The 17039-nt window shown below is 37.4% G+C and overlaps 1 protein-coding gene across 1 annotated transcript in view; it reads left to right on the top strand.

The window, feature by feature from the left end:
• Nucleotides 1-5006: 5006 nt before the first annotated feature.
• The window catches only part of LOC129220810 (long-chain-fatty-acid--CoA ligase 1-like), a 55949-nt gene continuing 43916 nt past the window's right edge, over nucleotides 5007-17039 (top strand). The window contains exons 1-4 of the mRNA XM_054855244.1: nucleotides 5007-5067; nucleotides 8181-8335; nucleotides 10346-10460; nucleotides 11158-11222. Of these exons, the coding sequence (XP_054711219.1) occupies nucleotides 5007-5067; nucleotides 8181-8335; nucleotides 10346-10460; nucleotides 11158-11222 (396 nt within the window). The remainder of the gene's footprint in view (nucleotides 5068-8180; nucleotides 8336-10345; nucleotides 10461-11157; nucleotides 11223-17039) is intronic.

Here is a 17039-nt window from a genome sequence, read left to right as displayed (position 1 = left end):
TCCCTTGCGTATGTACTTCATGGGTGTTTGTGATCCGAAATGTTAAAATTCCTAATATTTTTTGGGTTGCCGTTCCCGAAAATTTTCGGCTGAAAACACTTTCTAAAACTAAAATTATTAAAAAAAAAAAAAAAATCTTTTAACAGCATTTTTACCAATGACTTCAATGATTTTTGTATGCATATTTGAAGAGTTTTCACGAAGGGGGTTTGGGTCGAGCTTCCGAAAATTTTACTTGAGGCCCCTATCACTCTTGTCGCACAGGTAATTTTGTTGTTTCATGCATGGGAGAAGGAGGGTTATGACCATCTATCCCTCCTTGACTCCGCCAGTGTCTATATATATATCCCATGTTTTCAATCACCGGGGGGGGGGGGGACTGAAGTCTTGAAAGAGTAGTGACTGCATGCTCAGATCGCTTCTTTATCACTTCTTGATATCGCTTCCTACTGTCATTCATGGGATTCGATGTAGTGAAAAACAATGGGGACAGTGCATCCCTAGAAATAAAAATATACATTCATTCTAAATCATAAGCATACCTAAGTTCATTTTAATTTTAAGTATATCTGAACAGGGTTCGTTGATATATATCACGATATATATCCCACATTTATTTTGAAAATATCTTGATATTTTCAATATTTATTTTTTCAACTATGGAATTTTCAAAGTAAAAATTGTATTAATCATCAACAATTGTTCATTTATTATTAAATTTAACCAAAATACTAACCAATGTACTATATTTTTATGCTGTATTAATACATCATTAATATAACTAAGTAATATAATTTTTTTTATATTCATAGAATTATTACTAATGTAACAATTTTAAGTCATATTAAAAGTGCTTAGTTAAATGTTGGTTAGAAAAAAAGTAAATGTCTAATGACTATACATCGACTAATGCATGTTTCTGAAAAATACAATTGTGTAAAACCAGCGAACAGAAGAAAAATGAGTAAAACACCTAATGCTAAATGAACTCCATTAAAATCGATAAAAATGTAAAATGAAATATTAAATTTAAATAAGGAAAGAAAACTTAATTTAAGTATACATATTGTAATAATAATATAAGAAAATAAAATGATTTTCTTTTACTTTTTTGAAGACATTGCATCCTTTGCATTGCATTTGTTGGCATTGATTGAAAATATCGGATAGATATCAAAATATCATATTTTCGAATCCTCTCTGTGAATGCTAGTGGAATAATACGGGAATTTTTTTTTTTACTGAAGATATGCAATGCGACTCTGACTATGCAACATTCAATGGCACAAGAAAGGGGGGGGGGGTTGCTTTGGGGGTGAGAACACTCCCCAGAGCGCAGAGCCATTGGTGTCGACATAAATGCAAATTCTAATACAGTAGTTTATGCATATGAAAGGGCTGTTTCGATCAAGAAACCTCCTTCAGAAGCTATTTTGATCAAAAAATTCTCCTTCAGAATGTATTTTTGATCCAAAAAGGAAAAAAAAACTTCTAGAAGGTATTAAAAAAAAGATAGATGTTGACTGCCCATATATCAATATCTGATCCAACAACTATTCCCTCTGTTAGCTGAATAGGACGTCAATCTCACTTCCATTGTTTGCAGTTTCTCGGGAACTATCCCTTTGCAATGATTTACGATTGTTTGGTGACTATCCCCGAGTTCAATCAACTGGAGTTTTCACCCGAGGCGAAAACGCTGTATGCCTCATTCAACCGGACCCTATTGAACGGGACTTCGCTTAAGCCGGACAACTATTTAGGTATATATGCAGGGGTTCTCAAACTGGGTGCCTCGGCACCCTGGGGTGCTGCAGGGAGAGGCGAGGGGCGCCGCGAAACGTCCACAACACCAATACATAAAAATATAACAGAGATAGGCAACGGTGCCGTCAGAAAATTAATTCTTCAAAGGGTGCCGCGTGTAGAACAAGTTTGAGAACCCCTGCCCTAGCCTATTTCTGTTACATTGTATACTTTTACCCAGAATGCACTACGCGAATCGAACCGTTAAGAATGCTGGGTAAAACCGTATGGGTTGACCCATTGAGAAGGTATAAAATGGAGGATGTCAAGACTTGCATTCATGAAACCAAGACCCCAAGTCACGTGATTGATTTTAAAGCAAAGCATTGTGGCTCTATCTCTTATTTCACGCAAAACGCGCCGACCATTCGTCGTTGTTGAGTCACGTGACTTGAGGTCTTTGGGTCAGCTTTTGCTAAGCCGATGATTGGATATGGCCCCCTACAATTTCAATTCCTGCTCTAAGGGTACAACCTCTATTCGTCTTTTCACATCTTTCATCCGGTTGAGACACTATGTGAGACAAAAGAGGATGGGGACACATCTTTTGAAGAAGAAAAGAAAAAGAAAAACAGTGTCATCATTTGTAAGCAGTCCCACTTTTCTTTTCAAACTCTGCAGTAGTCTGAGATGGTTTAATGTTTCGCTTCGAGGAAAGAAATTAAATGGTCAGCTGAGGAAGGTCCACCATGGGTCAGTGAGTGTCCGGAAATTTCTTTTTCCCGCTCGGACGGTGCGTGGCGTGATGGCGACCTTGGCCTGCGCCGTTTTTCCTGCATCCTCCTGCTGACGCGGACAGGACAACTGTGCAAACGATGACGTCACCCGCTCACGTGAATGGAGTGGCGTGCTCCCTTTGTTTCCGGGCACTCGGCCAGGTAGGAACTCGGCTTTGGAATGCTGCAGCGCAGTTCCGTTTCACCGCGGAAGGGGGGGGGGGGGGATACGGTTGCGGAAATTACCAAGGGGTGGGGGGCAGTGGCAGATTTCGGGGGGGGGGGAGCAGGCCTTCCCCCAGAAGAATGAAATAATTTAACTATTTTTTAAATTATCTTTTAATTAACTTCTTTATAGAATTTTTACTTCCTTTTACGAAAAAAGGAAGTATTGTATTCGCGAAAAAATTTTCACTCAAAAATCGGCCTTCATTTCTATTTTTCTCATTCCCGAATGAATATTGAGGTTTTTTTCGACCCGACCACACGTGGATATATGCCTAGGAACCTACAGACAACCGAAATATCCATTTTGACGACCCCCGAGTTAATTACAACGAATTTTCTCGTGACGTCCGTATGTATGTGCGTATGTGTGTATGTATCTCGCATAACTCAAAAACGGTATGTCCTAGAAAGTTTAAATTTGGTACGTTGACTCCTAGTGGAGCCTAGCTGTGCACCTTCCCTTTTGGTTGCATTCTGATATTTCTAAGGGGGTCTTTGGCCCCTTTTTGGGGGGAAATCATGTTCATTTCGATGTAAACTCAAGTGGTGTTATAATTTGTCGGAAACTTGGCGATGTATCGCCAGTCTTTTGGTCGCCAAGTTTTTTCGCCAACTTGGCGACAAATTTGGCGGATTTTTTTTATTTTTTAATTTGGTTTCAAAATGGCCACTGTTGGTGATATTTAGAGAGTAAACTATTGAATCACATTAAAATTGCCAATAATGGGGAAATGACATTAAAATTGGAGTAAAAGGAAGTCATGTGATGCACACATCAGCTCGTTTTATATAGTTATTTAAAAAGAACACCAAACACACACAGCATATATTGAATAAAAGTATTTTTGCTTGCTAAAGCAGTAACACTGGAGTCGAAGGCCAGAGTGACAGAATACATTCAACTCGCTGGTTTCGAATTCAAGGGAACGTAATATCGCGATTCGTCCATTAATTCTTCTATGATGGAACCAATGATTAACATTTTTATTAAAAATATTAATTATTGGTTAACTATGATTTTCTTTATCATATAAATGTAAATTAATTTAAAAAAAACTCAAATGCGGTATGAAATTATTTAAACCTTTCTCTCGTGCTATAATCGTAATGACAATGTTCCTAATTAGTACCGCTCATTGTATAGCATCTCGGTGACATTATGCAAATTTTAGTTTTTTGAAGGTATGAAACCTTTTAGATGTTTTACGTCTACATTCAAAGTACATTAGTGCATAGAAGTAGACACGTTGACCTGAAGGAATCCTAAAAAGAAAAAAATTAAAAAAAAAACTCTCACATTTAAAAATAAAGTCATTAAAACTTTGTTATGAAATATCAAAGGCGGTGGGGGAGGGGGGGTCTATTCAGTTTCCTGGGCCCCCTCCAAAAGATTTTTCTGTATCTGCCCCTGGGAGGGGGGGGGGTGTATTTTCTTTATTCATAATACAATGCACTTCACCATTATCCGCGGAATTGAGTGACTCGGGAACGGCGGATAATGAAATTTGCGGAGTTTGAATGTGGGGTAAATAAGTTAAAAAATAAAATGTGATTGAAAACGAAACTTGATAACAAGGAGAAAAAAACGCATGGTGTACATATATCAATTAAGGGGGGGGGGGGCAGAACAGAAAAATGGAAAAAAAAATTTGGAAGAACACAAGCGGTATTGTTGGTTGTTTTTTTAGAAATTTTTCTTTTGAACAGTATTTTTACTGAATTCGCAACTCCAATAAACTATAGGGGGCGCTGCAGCCACTGTCTCATGGCGGATGAAAAAGGTAAAACAAACACACGCCGTAACTCATGACTTGCTTTGACGCTGAGTGAATGACAGTCATTTTTCATCGTGTTTGTGGGAAGCTTTCTTTTCTATTCTTCTGAAATTGCATTACACCATAAACTGTCTGAAGCCTGTAAATTACCCCAGAGAAAACACGTGGAATGTACTGTTTTACCTTTTTCTTTAGTATTGTTAATCACCGCAAGGTAACGTATTCGAGCTCTGGAGTTGCGAATTACCAAGAGTTAAAAGTTCCTTAGTCAAAATGTGAGCAAATGTTTTTTCATGTAATTTAAATTATTATTTTATCATTTAATCAAAATCAGAAAACGATGCTTGGTGGTCGTAAACTTCGCAATTGCGAAAGATTCCTACGGCATGAGAACCTTTAATTGGCCCTCGGGTTGGACATGAAAAAAGTAATGTGTACCACCAATCACTTTCCACGAGCTCTGAGGGCCAGGAGCGCCCGTATGGTTGTTTCTAAGGGAGGAACAGACGTAGGAGCATTTCCAAAATTTTGGCAAACAGTTGGTAAAAGTTTGATAAGTTTTTGGTAAGGAACGGTTGGTAAGTTTCGGCAAAAAAGTGGTTTCGGTATTTCATTTTAGGTGAAATTTCAGGCTAGATTTAGTAAGTAACCAGGGGTGATTGTGTTCCGGTATTTTACCGAATTTCCGGTATTTTCGGACGTATTTCCGGTGTTTTTTATGTCCGAAAATACCGGAATTATGTTTTTTTTTGTTATGCTTTTATCTCCCTACCTCCGCAATTTTTCTAAAATTATATAATACTCAACAAATATACCTGCAAGAGCCTTAAGATGGACAAATGTGAAGATAATTTTGTATAACACCAGCTCAAAAGTAACTTTGTAACCCATTAAAATTTTAATCAAATGTACACACACTATTTTGACTGACTATTGAACTATTTAATACTATGGCATAGGTGCACTTAAGTAATAGGGGCCAAAGATTACCAGACCCCCCGTTCTCGCTTCGAAACTTTCAGGTATTTTTTGATGAACTCACAATCACTCCAAGTAACACAAAGGGGAAAAGTTTGGTTTGCAGACGCTCCCCAAGAACCAAGAAATTGAGCAAAAAAAAAAAAAAAAAACCTGAAAAAACTAGCACTTAGAAAAACGTTGCAAAGATACACTACTGGTCTCTGTGAAGGGACCCTACAGATTTTTTGCGGGGGGGGGGGGGCTAAATTTATAGATCCGGGTCTGCATGTATCTTTGGTAATATTAGGGGGAGAAGAGGTTTCAGGGGGTGGGGGAAGGAGAGAGGTGCTCCCCCGTTCATTTTTCGAAATTGCAATTGTAAAACCCAATTGTTATATCTCTATGTTAATAACAAGGCAGTTCGGGAGCTCGCTAACGATTTCTTTTTTTAAATTGTAGGTCTAAAAACGCAGTTTTAATAGATATTTGGGTGATGTTAAGGGAGGAGAAATTCAAGCGCCCAACCTCGAATATTTTCTTTCTTTTTTTGGTATTAAAAATGCATTTTAGACAATTTTTGGTAATGTAAGAGGTGTTCAGGCGCGCCACCTAGTCCTTTTTTGAAATTGAATATTGTAAACTACAATAGTTGTGTGTGTGATTATCACCTACTATGCTATGAAGAAAGGGTTCGGGGGCTCTCCCCCGAAATTTTTTGACGATCTTTGTTAATGTTAAGGAAAGGAGAGATTCGGGGCCAAACCCCGGCAATTTTTAGAAATTGAAATCTTCAAAACGCGATTGTAGACCATCTTTGGTAACGTTAATTGGATCGGCAATCTTTCCCAATTGAGGCTTCAAAAACGTGGTGTGCCAACGGGTGGTCAGAATAAAACAAGAGATGTTACAGATCAAAGTTGTGTGGCGACGGAAATCAATGGAAAGTTCTTGAAAAGAAAAGAATCGTGCTCATTAGAATAAGAATGCGAGAACTGTGATGAATTGAAAAGTGGGAATTCTCTCGTGAGAAGAAAATACGAGAGCGAGGTCGTGGGAAGTTGTTTTTGCCGAATGGAACTCGCCAGAAGAGAGAGATGCCTGCACAATAAATAATAATTGCACGTGGTGACCGTGAGTCCGATTTTTTGACGGCGGAGACTGGAAATGTTGACGAAAATGGCTAACAGACGCGGTCACAATACATACCGATAAGTGAATCGGCCGATGACCGATTGAATTATAGTGATCAGGGGTGCCCCCCCCCAAAAAAAAAAATCTCAACATTCTTTCTATTTTTTATTCTTAACTCTTTTTTTTTTTAATTTTATTTACTTTAAAAAAATAGTTATTTGTTTTTTTTAGTGATCTTTTTTTTAATTTTATTTACTTTTTAAAAATATTATTTTTTTTTTATTTTATTAGAAACGTTCTGTGCTTCTCTCGCCAATGACACACACACACACAGAAACTAAATAAATGAAATAAAATACAAACAGAATAAAATAAAAGGAAACAAATAATTTAAATTAAAAATAAATCAATAAACAAATAAAAAAAAATCCCCCCCTCCCATTTTGATTGTGCAACTTGCGCCGTAATCCGTGGACACCCCTGATAGTGATTTTTAATGCTACCATTTCCATCACCATTTTTTGTTTGATTTATGATTTCGACTTTTGCAGAATGGTGTGCTTCTTCATCTCTGCATCGATTTATTTTTCTGAATTTTCATGTTTTTTTTAAAAAAGTAATATTTAAAATTTTTATTCAAATTCTGTAAGTCAATTTTCTTATGTTTAGTAACTTATTGTTAGTTGACTCTACTAACTGAACTGGATGTGTAAATTTAAATGGTTTAGTTAATTGTTCATGACCGGTAGACACTTTAAACTAGGTGGCTATTTTTTAAATTTCAATAGCCACTTACAGATGGCTCAATGAAAAAGGGGCAAAAGAAAAAGAATGATTTTCGAGACCTGCCGAATTTGGGTTTCTATAGGGGTGCCCATCTCCCCAAGTTCGGTGGTGCAAATCTCCCCCCCCCTTCCCCAAAATCTTCTCAACACTCATTCCCTTTTATATTTTTTTACTTTTTTAAATATTAGTTATTTTTTTTGTTATTTTTCATAGGGGGTCTCTTTTTTTTATTTATTTACTTTTTAAAGATATTTTTATTTTATTTATTTTTAATTATTAAAATTATTTCATTAGAAAAGTTCAGTGCAACGCCAACGACAGACACACAAACTAAATAAATAAATGAAATGAAATACAAACAGAATACAATAAAATAAATTAAGTTAAATAATTCATTGATAATTTAAGCCAATAAATACATTTAAAAAATCCCCCCCCCCAAAATATTGATGGCACAACTTGTGCCATAATCCCCCCCTGTAGACACCCCTGGGTTTCTATGTCTGTATTCAGTGTAGAAGAGTTTAGTGCATTCAGAGAAAAGTGACAGCGGAAGTAAACAGAGAGGGTTACTGTTTGGTGCCAACACTTAAATGGATTACTCTTTTGATTGGCGATTCTGTAAACGAGCATTTCGCTCATCCGATTGGCGCCGTTTTCAATCATCCCGGCGCCAAGATCGCCGAGTGGGACGCTGCTTTGTCTCTTCCCACCACCACTTCTCGTTGAATGCACTCTAGTTTGTGTGTGTCTAACGTACCTTTTCCTCTGTTTTCAGGGAGTTCAATGGAGGACTACATGCAGTATTTGGGCGGGACAGTGGGCGTGGCCACGCTGACCGGAGCCGCGGCGGCCGCCGCCCTCTACATGGCCTGGAGCCCCACCCCCATGGTACCGCCCGTGGACATCGATGACCAATCGGCAGAAGTGCCGGTAAGCTGATCCATTTTACTGTTTGTTGCATCCACTATAATATTAAAATCTGTTCGCGTCTGTCTGTCTGAAGATCGATCTTCTCGAGAACCGCTGCGAATCGAGACTCAAACGAGATACCGATCAATTCGAAAATTTCCAAAGAAAACAATAGGACCAATCTCGTAATTGTGCGACTTTAATTAGCGGAGATATTAATTAAAACGTTAATTAACGTAACTTTATTCAGGAATTTTATTTCTTTCCTGTTGCCATTTTGCATATGGGTGAGCAAGTAAAATTCTAATAATTGTTTTAAAAGAGATTTTTTTGGCTGATGTCCAAATCTTAAAACAACGTTTCCATCTAGAATTTCATTTTAAATTAATTTAAAATTGGTTGCCCTATTTGGCCATAGCCTTTATTTTATCGTCTGTCCTTTTTCTTATTTTTTACATTCAACGTTCTTAGCTCTTTTCAGCATATGAAAGTTGTTTCTTTAGCTATGTTTATTAATCGTAGGGTAAGTTTATCATTGACCGGCCTCATATTTTGGTACGTTTAGGATGTGCGACTAATTATGTTTATTTTGTTGGACTTTTTCCCGTCACATGGATGAGTTTTCAAATTATAATAACTCTCTTTTTCCATCCTGTTTCTATTTTTGAAATACAGTTTGTATCGTTAAAAGAACATGTTAAATTAAGATTGTTTGGATTTCTTTGGGTGAAACAGAGTTGAACAAAAAAGATTGTTTTTAAGGGTTTTAACTGAAGCTAAATTGGAATCTGATGAGTTGGTACTAAATTAATGCTGATTGGTATTTACTAATACTTGGTGCTTTAGTTTCACGTAATCAAATACGCATTATGTGTCATTTTATGTAAAAAGCTGATTGTAATTGTACACTAATATTTCAGATATAGGCTATCAGATGTAATTCATTTTAACGTGAACACAGATTATAGTTGATAATGCATACATTTTCATCTTTTGTGCTAATTGAAAATACTCATAACTTGTGTCATTGATAACTATGATTAACGTTAAAGAGATTTTTGCCAAAAATATGCTCTACTGGCGTTTTGCAAACCTTGCATTACGCGTATTTATTTATTCCTTAGCGCTTTACAAACTGATGTCAGAGTAATACAAAAACATCAATTGGACATCTCTTTCACTTTTTAAGTAGCCCGTGCAACGCCGGGCACGCAGCTAGTAGACTAATAATAAGAGTAGACCGAGCTTTCCCAGACTCGCTGATGAAAAAAATGGGTTCATGGATACATCATGTGACTGGTGGGAAGCTTGGCGAACACTTTGGCAGCATGGTTGCTAGATGGCAACATTATCTATAGGTTGGCACTCGACATATATTTTAAGTAATGTGTTTTCATTATAATTTTTTCCCAGGTGCAGAGATTGAACTGTTTTCCTTTTAGTTATGCATTATTTTGACATTAGTCATTAGTTTTTGATCGCAGTTTTCAGTCACTTTTATTTCATTCGGAACTGCTACGTCAGCGTTGGGGTGAACGTAATGGCGTAAACGTTTTGCATTGACGCAAAAATGTACTAATCGGTATTTTACATTGAAATTGTTGGTAAAACTCTTACCGTTTGCCGATTCTTTTCGGGCGCTTGCATCTTCAATTGCTTAGAGAGTTATTGAAATGGACTAAAGAAAATGCACACTACTATCTAAACAAAAAACTCACCATATTAACAAAATATTTACAACTTAGAATAACAAATTTACAAATCGGACTCCATAAATATTCCGCATTCCATCAATTCTATTTATTTTATTTCTCGGGGGCGTTGATCGACTGCTAGGATCAATGCCTGCTGTGGCTAGGATATCCACCAGTCACATGGTTTGGTTCATGAGCAGCAAAAGGGTTGCCATAGCTCGGTCTACTCTTATTATTAGTCTATGGTTTGTTGTAGATGTCGATGTCTAGGAGGTTTGAGGCGACTGTAAATAAATGTGTTCTTTCCCCTGATATAAAATATTGCTTTGGGTTTCAGGATGGGAGTGGAGCCCGCCAGTCCCGCCTGGCTCCCCCTGGTGGCATGACGGATTTCCTGTACGAAGACGCCAAGACTCTGCTCCAGATGATGGAAAGAGGACACAGGATTTCCGGTACGCTCCTTTATTTGTTTTTTTAATCCCATCCAGATTTTCAAGCAATCACATAGAGGATGCCAAACTGCTCCTCCCCCCCTCCTCTCTGTTGAAAAATTCCTTTTACTTAACCATGAGAAGTTTTTTTTTTTTTTTTTTGGAATGAAAAAGACATGGAAATAGAAAATCCTGAAATCTATCTGTAGGGGGGGGGGAGGGGTCGGTTTCTGTGCCCCCATTTTGTTACTGTCAAAAGTCCCCCTCTGTCAACAAACTGCTTAAAACACATTTTTCCCCTGGTAAAACAAAAGCAAACAAAACGGGATGTTTTCACTCTTTTTTCTGTTGCGTGTTTATTGCTTTTGTGATAGAGTTCGGGGGGTTGAAACTATGATGTATATTGTGTTGTAAACCCAGACAATAAATCAGTGAGGTCCTGTTGATATGGTCTGATTCGGGACCTCGGGACACTCCTTAAGTACGCCCTCTATCTTCCGAACTCGTAAAGTGCCCCACCCCCTTAAATATGTTCTTGCTCCCCCCCCCCCAGACTTTTAAAGTGCCCCCCGGAGCAAAGGTCTGAAAGAAACGCTGAAGGTGCCTGTAACGGAAAAGTACCTTTGCATCAGTCTTATGCAAGCATGTATGTTTAAAAATTGCTTTTCGTTTTGAGATTGGTTTTCTCGTTATAATGTTTCATTTTCCTTCGTTTCAGGCAACGGAAACTGTCTGGGCTTCCGTGGTTCCGAACCCGAGTACTCCTGGCTCACCTATGGAGAGGTAAATATTTCACTTTCCTTTTGTATCTACAGTCATTGACCTGCCATGTCTCCATATGCTACTGTCATTTCGATGCTCTTATTGCATCTTTCGGCGATTTATGAAATTCCTAGTTTAAGAGTTTCTCAAAAACCATTTCAAATGAACGATAAACCGGATCCAAAGAAATCCTGCTACTCGGACATTTTTTTCAAAAATTGATAATTTTGAAGAATATACCGTAGAAGACCGTTATAACGCACAACTTGGGACCAGAGCTTTTGCGCTATACAGGTTTTTGCATTATATAGATCATTTCACATATTTTGAAACTAATATTCAGACTATATCTATACTATATATTTGCACTTCAGAATGAGTTTTACCTGCAAAGAGTATTAAAGCACTAACATTAAAATTAGTCATTCAAATAAATCCCGACTGAGTCGCAACTATAGAATCAAGAGGGGAATTTGAAAATCCATTCAAAAGTCTCATACTATGAAAAATCAATGTCAAGTATTTTATTTGCTATTAAATAGAAACTGGCAACAAAAGTTTTTTTTTTTTTTTTTATAAATCATTGAGTTTTATTTCCTTGTCGGCCAACGATGAAGTCGGTTATCAATTGAGTGAAAGAAGGCTTAGCCGTTATTAAAAATTTGATTTAAAAAAAAGTTATAATTCGAATTCTATGAAACACGGAAGCTCCAAACACATTCTATCAGACACAGAAAAAAAATCTCTTTATTTTGGTATTAATTTTAAAAATTTTTTAACTATGTTGTCACTGCGAAAATTGCAAAAAAAAAAACCTTTTAGAGATTTTTAGTTAATACAGTAGAAGACCGTTATAACGCACAACTTGGGACCAGACCTTTTGCGCTATACAGGTTTTTGCGTTATATAGATCATTTCACAAATTTTGAAAGTAATATTCAGAATAGATCTATATATTAGCACTTCAGAGTGAGTTTTATCTGCAATGAGTATTAAAGCACTAATATTACAATGAGTTATTCACAAATAAATATGTTTCACAAACAAAATCCTGCACTTCTGCTAGCTTCATGGTTTGCATGACAGCTGCATTTTCAAGAGCCATCTGGTATTTTCTGTTTACTTTGAGTACTCCTTTTCAATTTAAAAGCTTTAAAATAAGATAGAAAGATGAAAAACTTTCAAAATTTACAATTTTTATTTTTGCAAAGCAAAACAGGGGGATTTTTTAGACTTCTGTAGAGGACTTATTATTTTTGCATATTCAGTCGAATTTGCATGTAATTTTACTTTATCCTGGAATGATTAGCCACCAGTGAGTGGCAACAGCAAAAACATTTATTTATAAGCGAGTCGCTTATTTGCTAGATTCGGTCTCCTACTTGCATTCCTGCTGGTTGCAGGATGTACGACGTCTATGTTTTTAAATTGTAAATAAAAGAGTTTTATTTTATGCTCAAGTATTTTTCATATGTTCGCGGCCAATCGACTTCGCGACAGTGGTGACCTGTTATAGGACTGAATGCGGACAACCAACGTGAGTGATTTTACATTTTGTTTGTCTTGGTTACTAGTAGTAAAATGACTGAATCCAAAGTAGAGACTAGCGTTGATAGGATTGGTATGAAAATGCCGATTTTTTCGCCTTTAAATGTCAAACTGTATTTTGCTCAACTAGAAGCAAATTTTTCGATAGCAAATATAACGACTGAGCAAACGAAATATAGCCATTTAATTGCTTCTATTGATTCTGAATATTTAACTTATGTTTCGGAAATAGTTTATTCGCCGCCAGCGGAAAATCCGTATACTAAGTTAAAAGAAAAATTAATTGAACAGTTTGAGCATTCTGAAAATAAGAAAATTAAAACCTTGTTACAAGACTTAACTCTAGGAGATAAAAAACCTTCACAGCTTTTGCATGATATGCGGGAATTAAGTAACCATAAACTAGATGATAGTTTTTTGAAAAATTTATGGTTAAGTCACCTTCCTTCAAATATGCAGGCTATTCTCGCAATTAGTGCTGAAAGTTTATCACAGTTAGCTCTTATGGCTGATAAAATCTCTGAGGTAGTGACTCTTCCGTCAGTATCTGTGGTGAATTCTCCCTCCTCGCAAGCTGAAAATTCTAGAATTTCTCGTTTGGAAAACCTAATTGAGGGTTTAACTGAGCAGGTTCAGAAATTATCTGTTCGCAGATCCCGGAGTAAAATTCGGAGGCTTTCTAAATCTCGGTCAAGAAGTAAAAGTTTTTATCGTAACTCGGATAATTCTGAAAATTGTTGCTGGTATCATAAGACTTTTTCGGATAACGCAACAAAATGTAGACCCCCCTGTAGTTATAACCAGAAAAAAAACGAGTAAAGCTGTCAGTTGATGCGGCGTCAACCGTACAGAAATATTCAAATCGCCGACTTTTCATAAATGATGTAAATACAGGTTCAAGTTTTCTAATTGATACGGGTAGTGATGTCAGCTGCGTGCCTCGATTTCATTTTAAAAGTCATAAAGAAAGCAATCTTGTTCTTTCCGCTGCGAATAATTCAAATATTAAGACTTACGGCACAAAATTGCTAGCTGTAGATTTTGGGTTACGAAGGAAATTCACATGGCATTTTATAATTGCAGATGTCAGTAAACTAATAATTGGTGCTGATTTTTTGGAAAACTATGGCCTAATTGTTGACATTAAACGAAAATCTCTTATTGACCCACTCACATCGCTAACCTCAAATGGTCGTACTTTAAATTCCTCGATACCTGCAATAAAAAGTATTTCTGGAAGTTCTAAATTTCATAAATTGTTGTATGAATTTAAAATTATTACTCAGCCCGCTGCAGGGTTGCAAAGTGAAATAAAGCATAATACATTGCATTATATTCAAACAACTGGTCCCCCGGTGCAAGCGCGAGCACGCCGTTTACATCCAGCTCAACTTAAAATTGCGAAAAAGGAATTTGAGTATATGTTAGAGCGTGGCATTTGCAGACCTTCTCGTAGCAATTGGTCCAGCCCTCTACATATGGTTCCAAAAAAGTCCGGGGACTGGCGTCCGACTGGGGATTACAGGTTGTTAAATAAAATAACGCGTCAGGATAGATACCCTGTTCCATATTTAAAAGATTTTGCACAGCAACTTCATGGCGCAAAAATATTTTCTAAACTTGATTTGTTAAAAGCGTACCACCATATCCCGGTAAATCCGGAAGACGTATGCAAGACTGCTATTATAACTCCGTTCGGATTATTCGAATTTCCGTACATGAATTTCGGATTATCGGGGGCCAGTCAGACATTCATGCGATTTATGCACGAAGTGGTGCGTGGCCTTAATTTCTGCTTTGTATATTTGGATGATGTTTTGGTGGCTAGTGCAGATCAAAAAGAACATGAAAAACACCTCAAAATTCTTTTTCAACGTTTCAAAGATTACGGGATTAAAATTAATGTTGCAAAATGCGTATTTGGGGTATCACAGGTAGATTTTTTGGGGCATTCAATAAATGAATCTGGTTTCAAACCTTTACCGGATCGCGTCAAAGCAATTTCAGAATTTAAATTGCCAAAAACAGTAAAGAGTTTGCGAGCTTTTCTTGGAATGTTGAATTTTTATCATAGTTTCTTGCCAAAAATTGCAGGGATACAAATTCCTTTAAATGAATATTTAAAAGGGAAAAATAAGAAAGGGAAAATTGAAATTAGTTTATCAGAAGAAGCGATTGCAGCTTTTAACAAATGTAAGGAGTTGCTGGCTAGTGCTACGCTTTTACATTACCCGTCAATAGATGCAAAATTAGCATTAATAACAGATTGTAGCGATTTTGCAATGGGTGCAGCTCTGCATGAGGTAACTCCCCAAGGTCTCAAACCATTAGGTTTCTTTTCGCGTAAAATAACTTCAACGCAACAAAAGTATTCAACCTATGATCGAGAACTATTAGCGGTGTATAGTGCAATAATACATTTTAGATATATGTTAGAAGCGCGCCCATTTGTGATCTATACAGATCACAAGCCTCTCACTTTTGCGTTTAGTCAGAAAAACGATGCAAAAGCTTCCCCCCGGCGTTTACGCCAACTTGATTTCATTTCACAATTTTCAACAGACATTCGTTTCATCGAGGGAAAAGAAAATATCGTGGCAGATACGCTTTCACGCATCGAAGATATTTCCATCCCCTCTACTGTTGATATGGAATCGCTAGCGAACGCACAGTTGGAAGATTCGGAGCTTTTAAAAAAACTGAATGACGCAAGTGAAAGCCGATCGCTGCAAATTAAAAAATTTCCGGTTCCGAATTCGGATAGATTTTTACTTTGTGATATTTCAACTTCAAACATTAGACCTATTGTTCCTGATTCTTTTCGTAAAAAGGTATTTGATTCGTATCATAATTTGTCTCATCCTGGTATACGCGCTACGACAAAATTAATAGCAGCAAAATATGTTTGGCTAGGTATGAAAGCAGACATAAAATTATATTGTCAGGCTTGTTTAGAATGTCAGCGAACTAAGGTTCACCGGCATACAAAATCCCCATATGGCAACTTCCCACTTCCTGACGGAAGATTTAAACATATTCATGTCGATTTGATAGGGCCCTTATCAATTTGTCGGGGATATACTTATTGCGTGACAATTGTTGATCGCTTTACGCGTTGGCCGGAGGTTACTCCGATAGCTGATATATCCGCAGAAACTGTAGCTAAAGCTATATATTTTTCTTGGATTGCTCGTTTCGGTGTTCCTTCAGTCATTTCTAGTGACCAGGGCAGACAATTTGAATCCTCGCTATTTAAATCGTTTGCAAATTTGTTCGGAATTAAACTAAGTAGAACGTCAGCTTACAATCCGAAATGCAATGGCATGGTTGAAAGACTGCACCGTCCTTTAAAACAAGCCATCAGTTGTGTTTCAAGTACGGCATGGGTAGATGCCCTACCCTCAGTGCTTCTCGGATTGAGAACAGTCTACAGGGAAGATTTAGCGTCTTCAGTCGCCGAGCTTGTCTACGGTGAGACACTTCGTTTGCCTGGAGATTTCGTCATAGAATCGAAGCTACCGGTTCTGAGTCCGACTTTTCTGCAGCACCTGCAAGGGATAATTGGATCGCTTCGTCCGACCCCAGCGTCACGACATGGTATTCCTAGCGTTTTCATCCCGAAGGATTTGGACTCGTGTACCCACGTCTTTTTGCGACATGACGCGGTGCGACGACCTCTGCAGCCGCAGTATGACGGACCCTTCTCGGTGGTGAAACGGATGGTCAAGGACTTTGTAATATCCGTGAAAGGTTCGGCTAAGACTGTTTCTATCGACAGGTTAAAGCCGGCATATTTACTTAACCAGGATTTGTGCCCGGATATTTCAACTCAGACTCCTGTTCCAGTGACGACGCGTTCTGGACGACAAATTCGCTTTCCGGATAGATTCGTCTCTCCCTAACTATTCGAGACTCAGAGGGGAGTATTGTAGAGGACTTATTATTTTTGCATATTCAGTCGAATTTGCATGTAATTTTACTTTATCCTGGAATGATTAGCCACCAGTGAGTGGCAACAGCAAAAACATTTATTTATAAGCGAGTCGCTTATTTGCTAGATTCGGTCTCCTACTTGCATTCCTGCTGGTTGCAGGATGTACGACGTCTATGTTTTTAAATTGTAAATAAAAGAGTTTTATTTTATGCTCAAGTATTTTTCATATGTTCGCGGCCAATCGACCTTCGCGACACTTCAAAACCTATTGTTTACTTCTGAAAAGTAGTGCAGTCTATAGAGAATTGCGTTATACAGGTCGGCATTATAACAGTCTTCTACTGTATATCTATATG

The sequence above is a fragment of the Uloborus diversus genome, chromosome 1, assembly GCF_026930045.1.
Source record: "Uloborus diversus isolate 005 chromosome 1, Udiv.v.3.1, whole genome shotgun sequence".
NCBI classification, from domain to species: Eukaryota; Metazoa; Arthropoda; class Arachnida; order Araneae; family Uloboridae; genus Uloborus; species Uloborus diversus.
The sequence above is the reverse complement of the archived record's forward strand: the minus strand, read 5'-3'. Positions and strand labels throughout refer to the sequence as shown.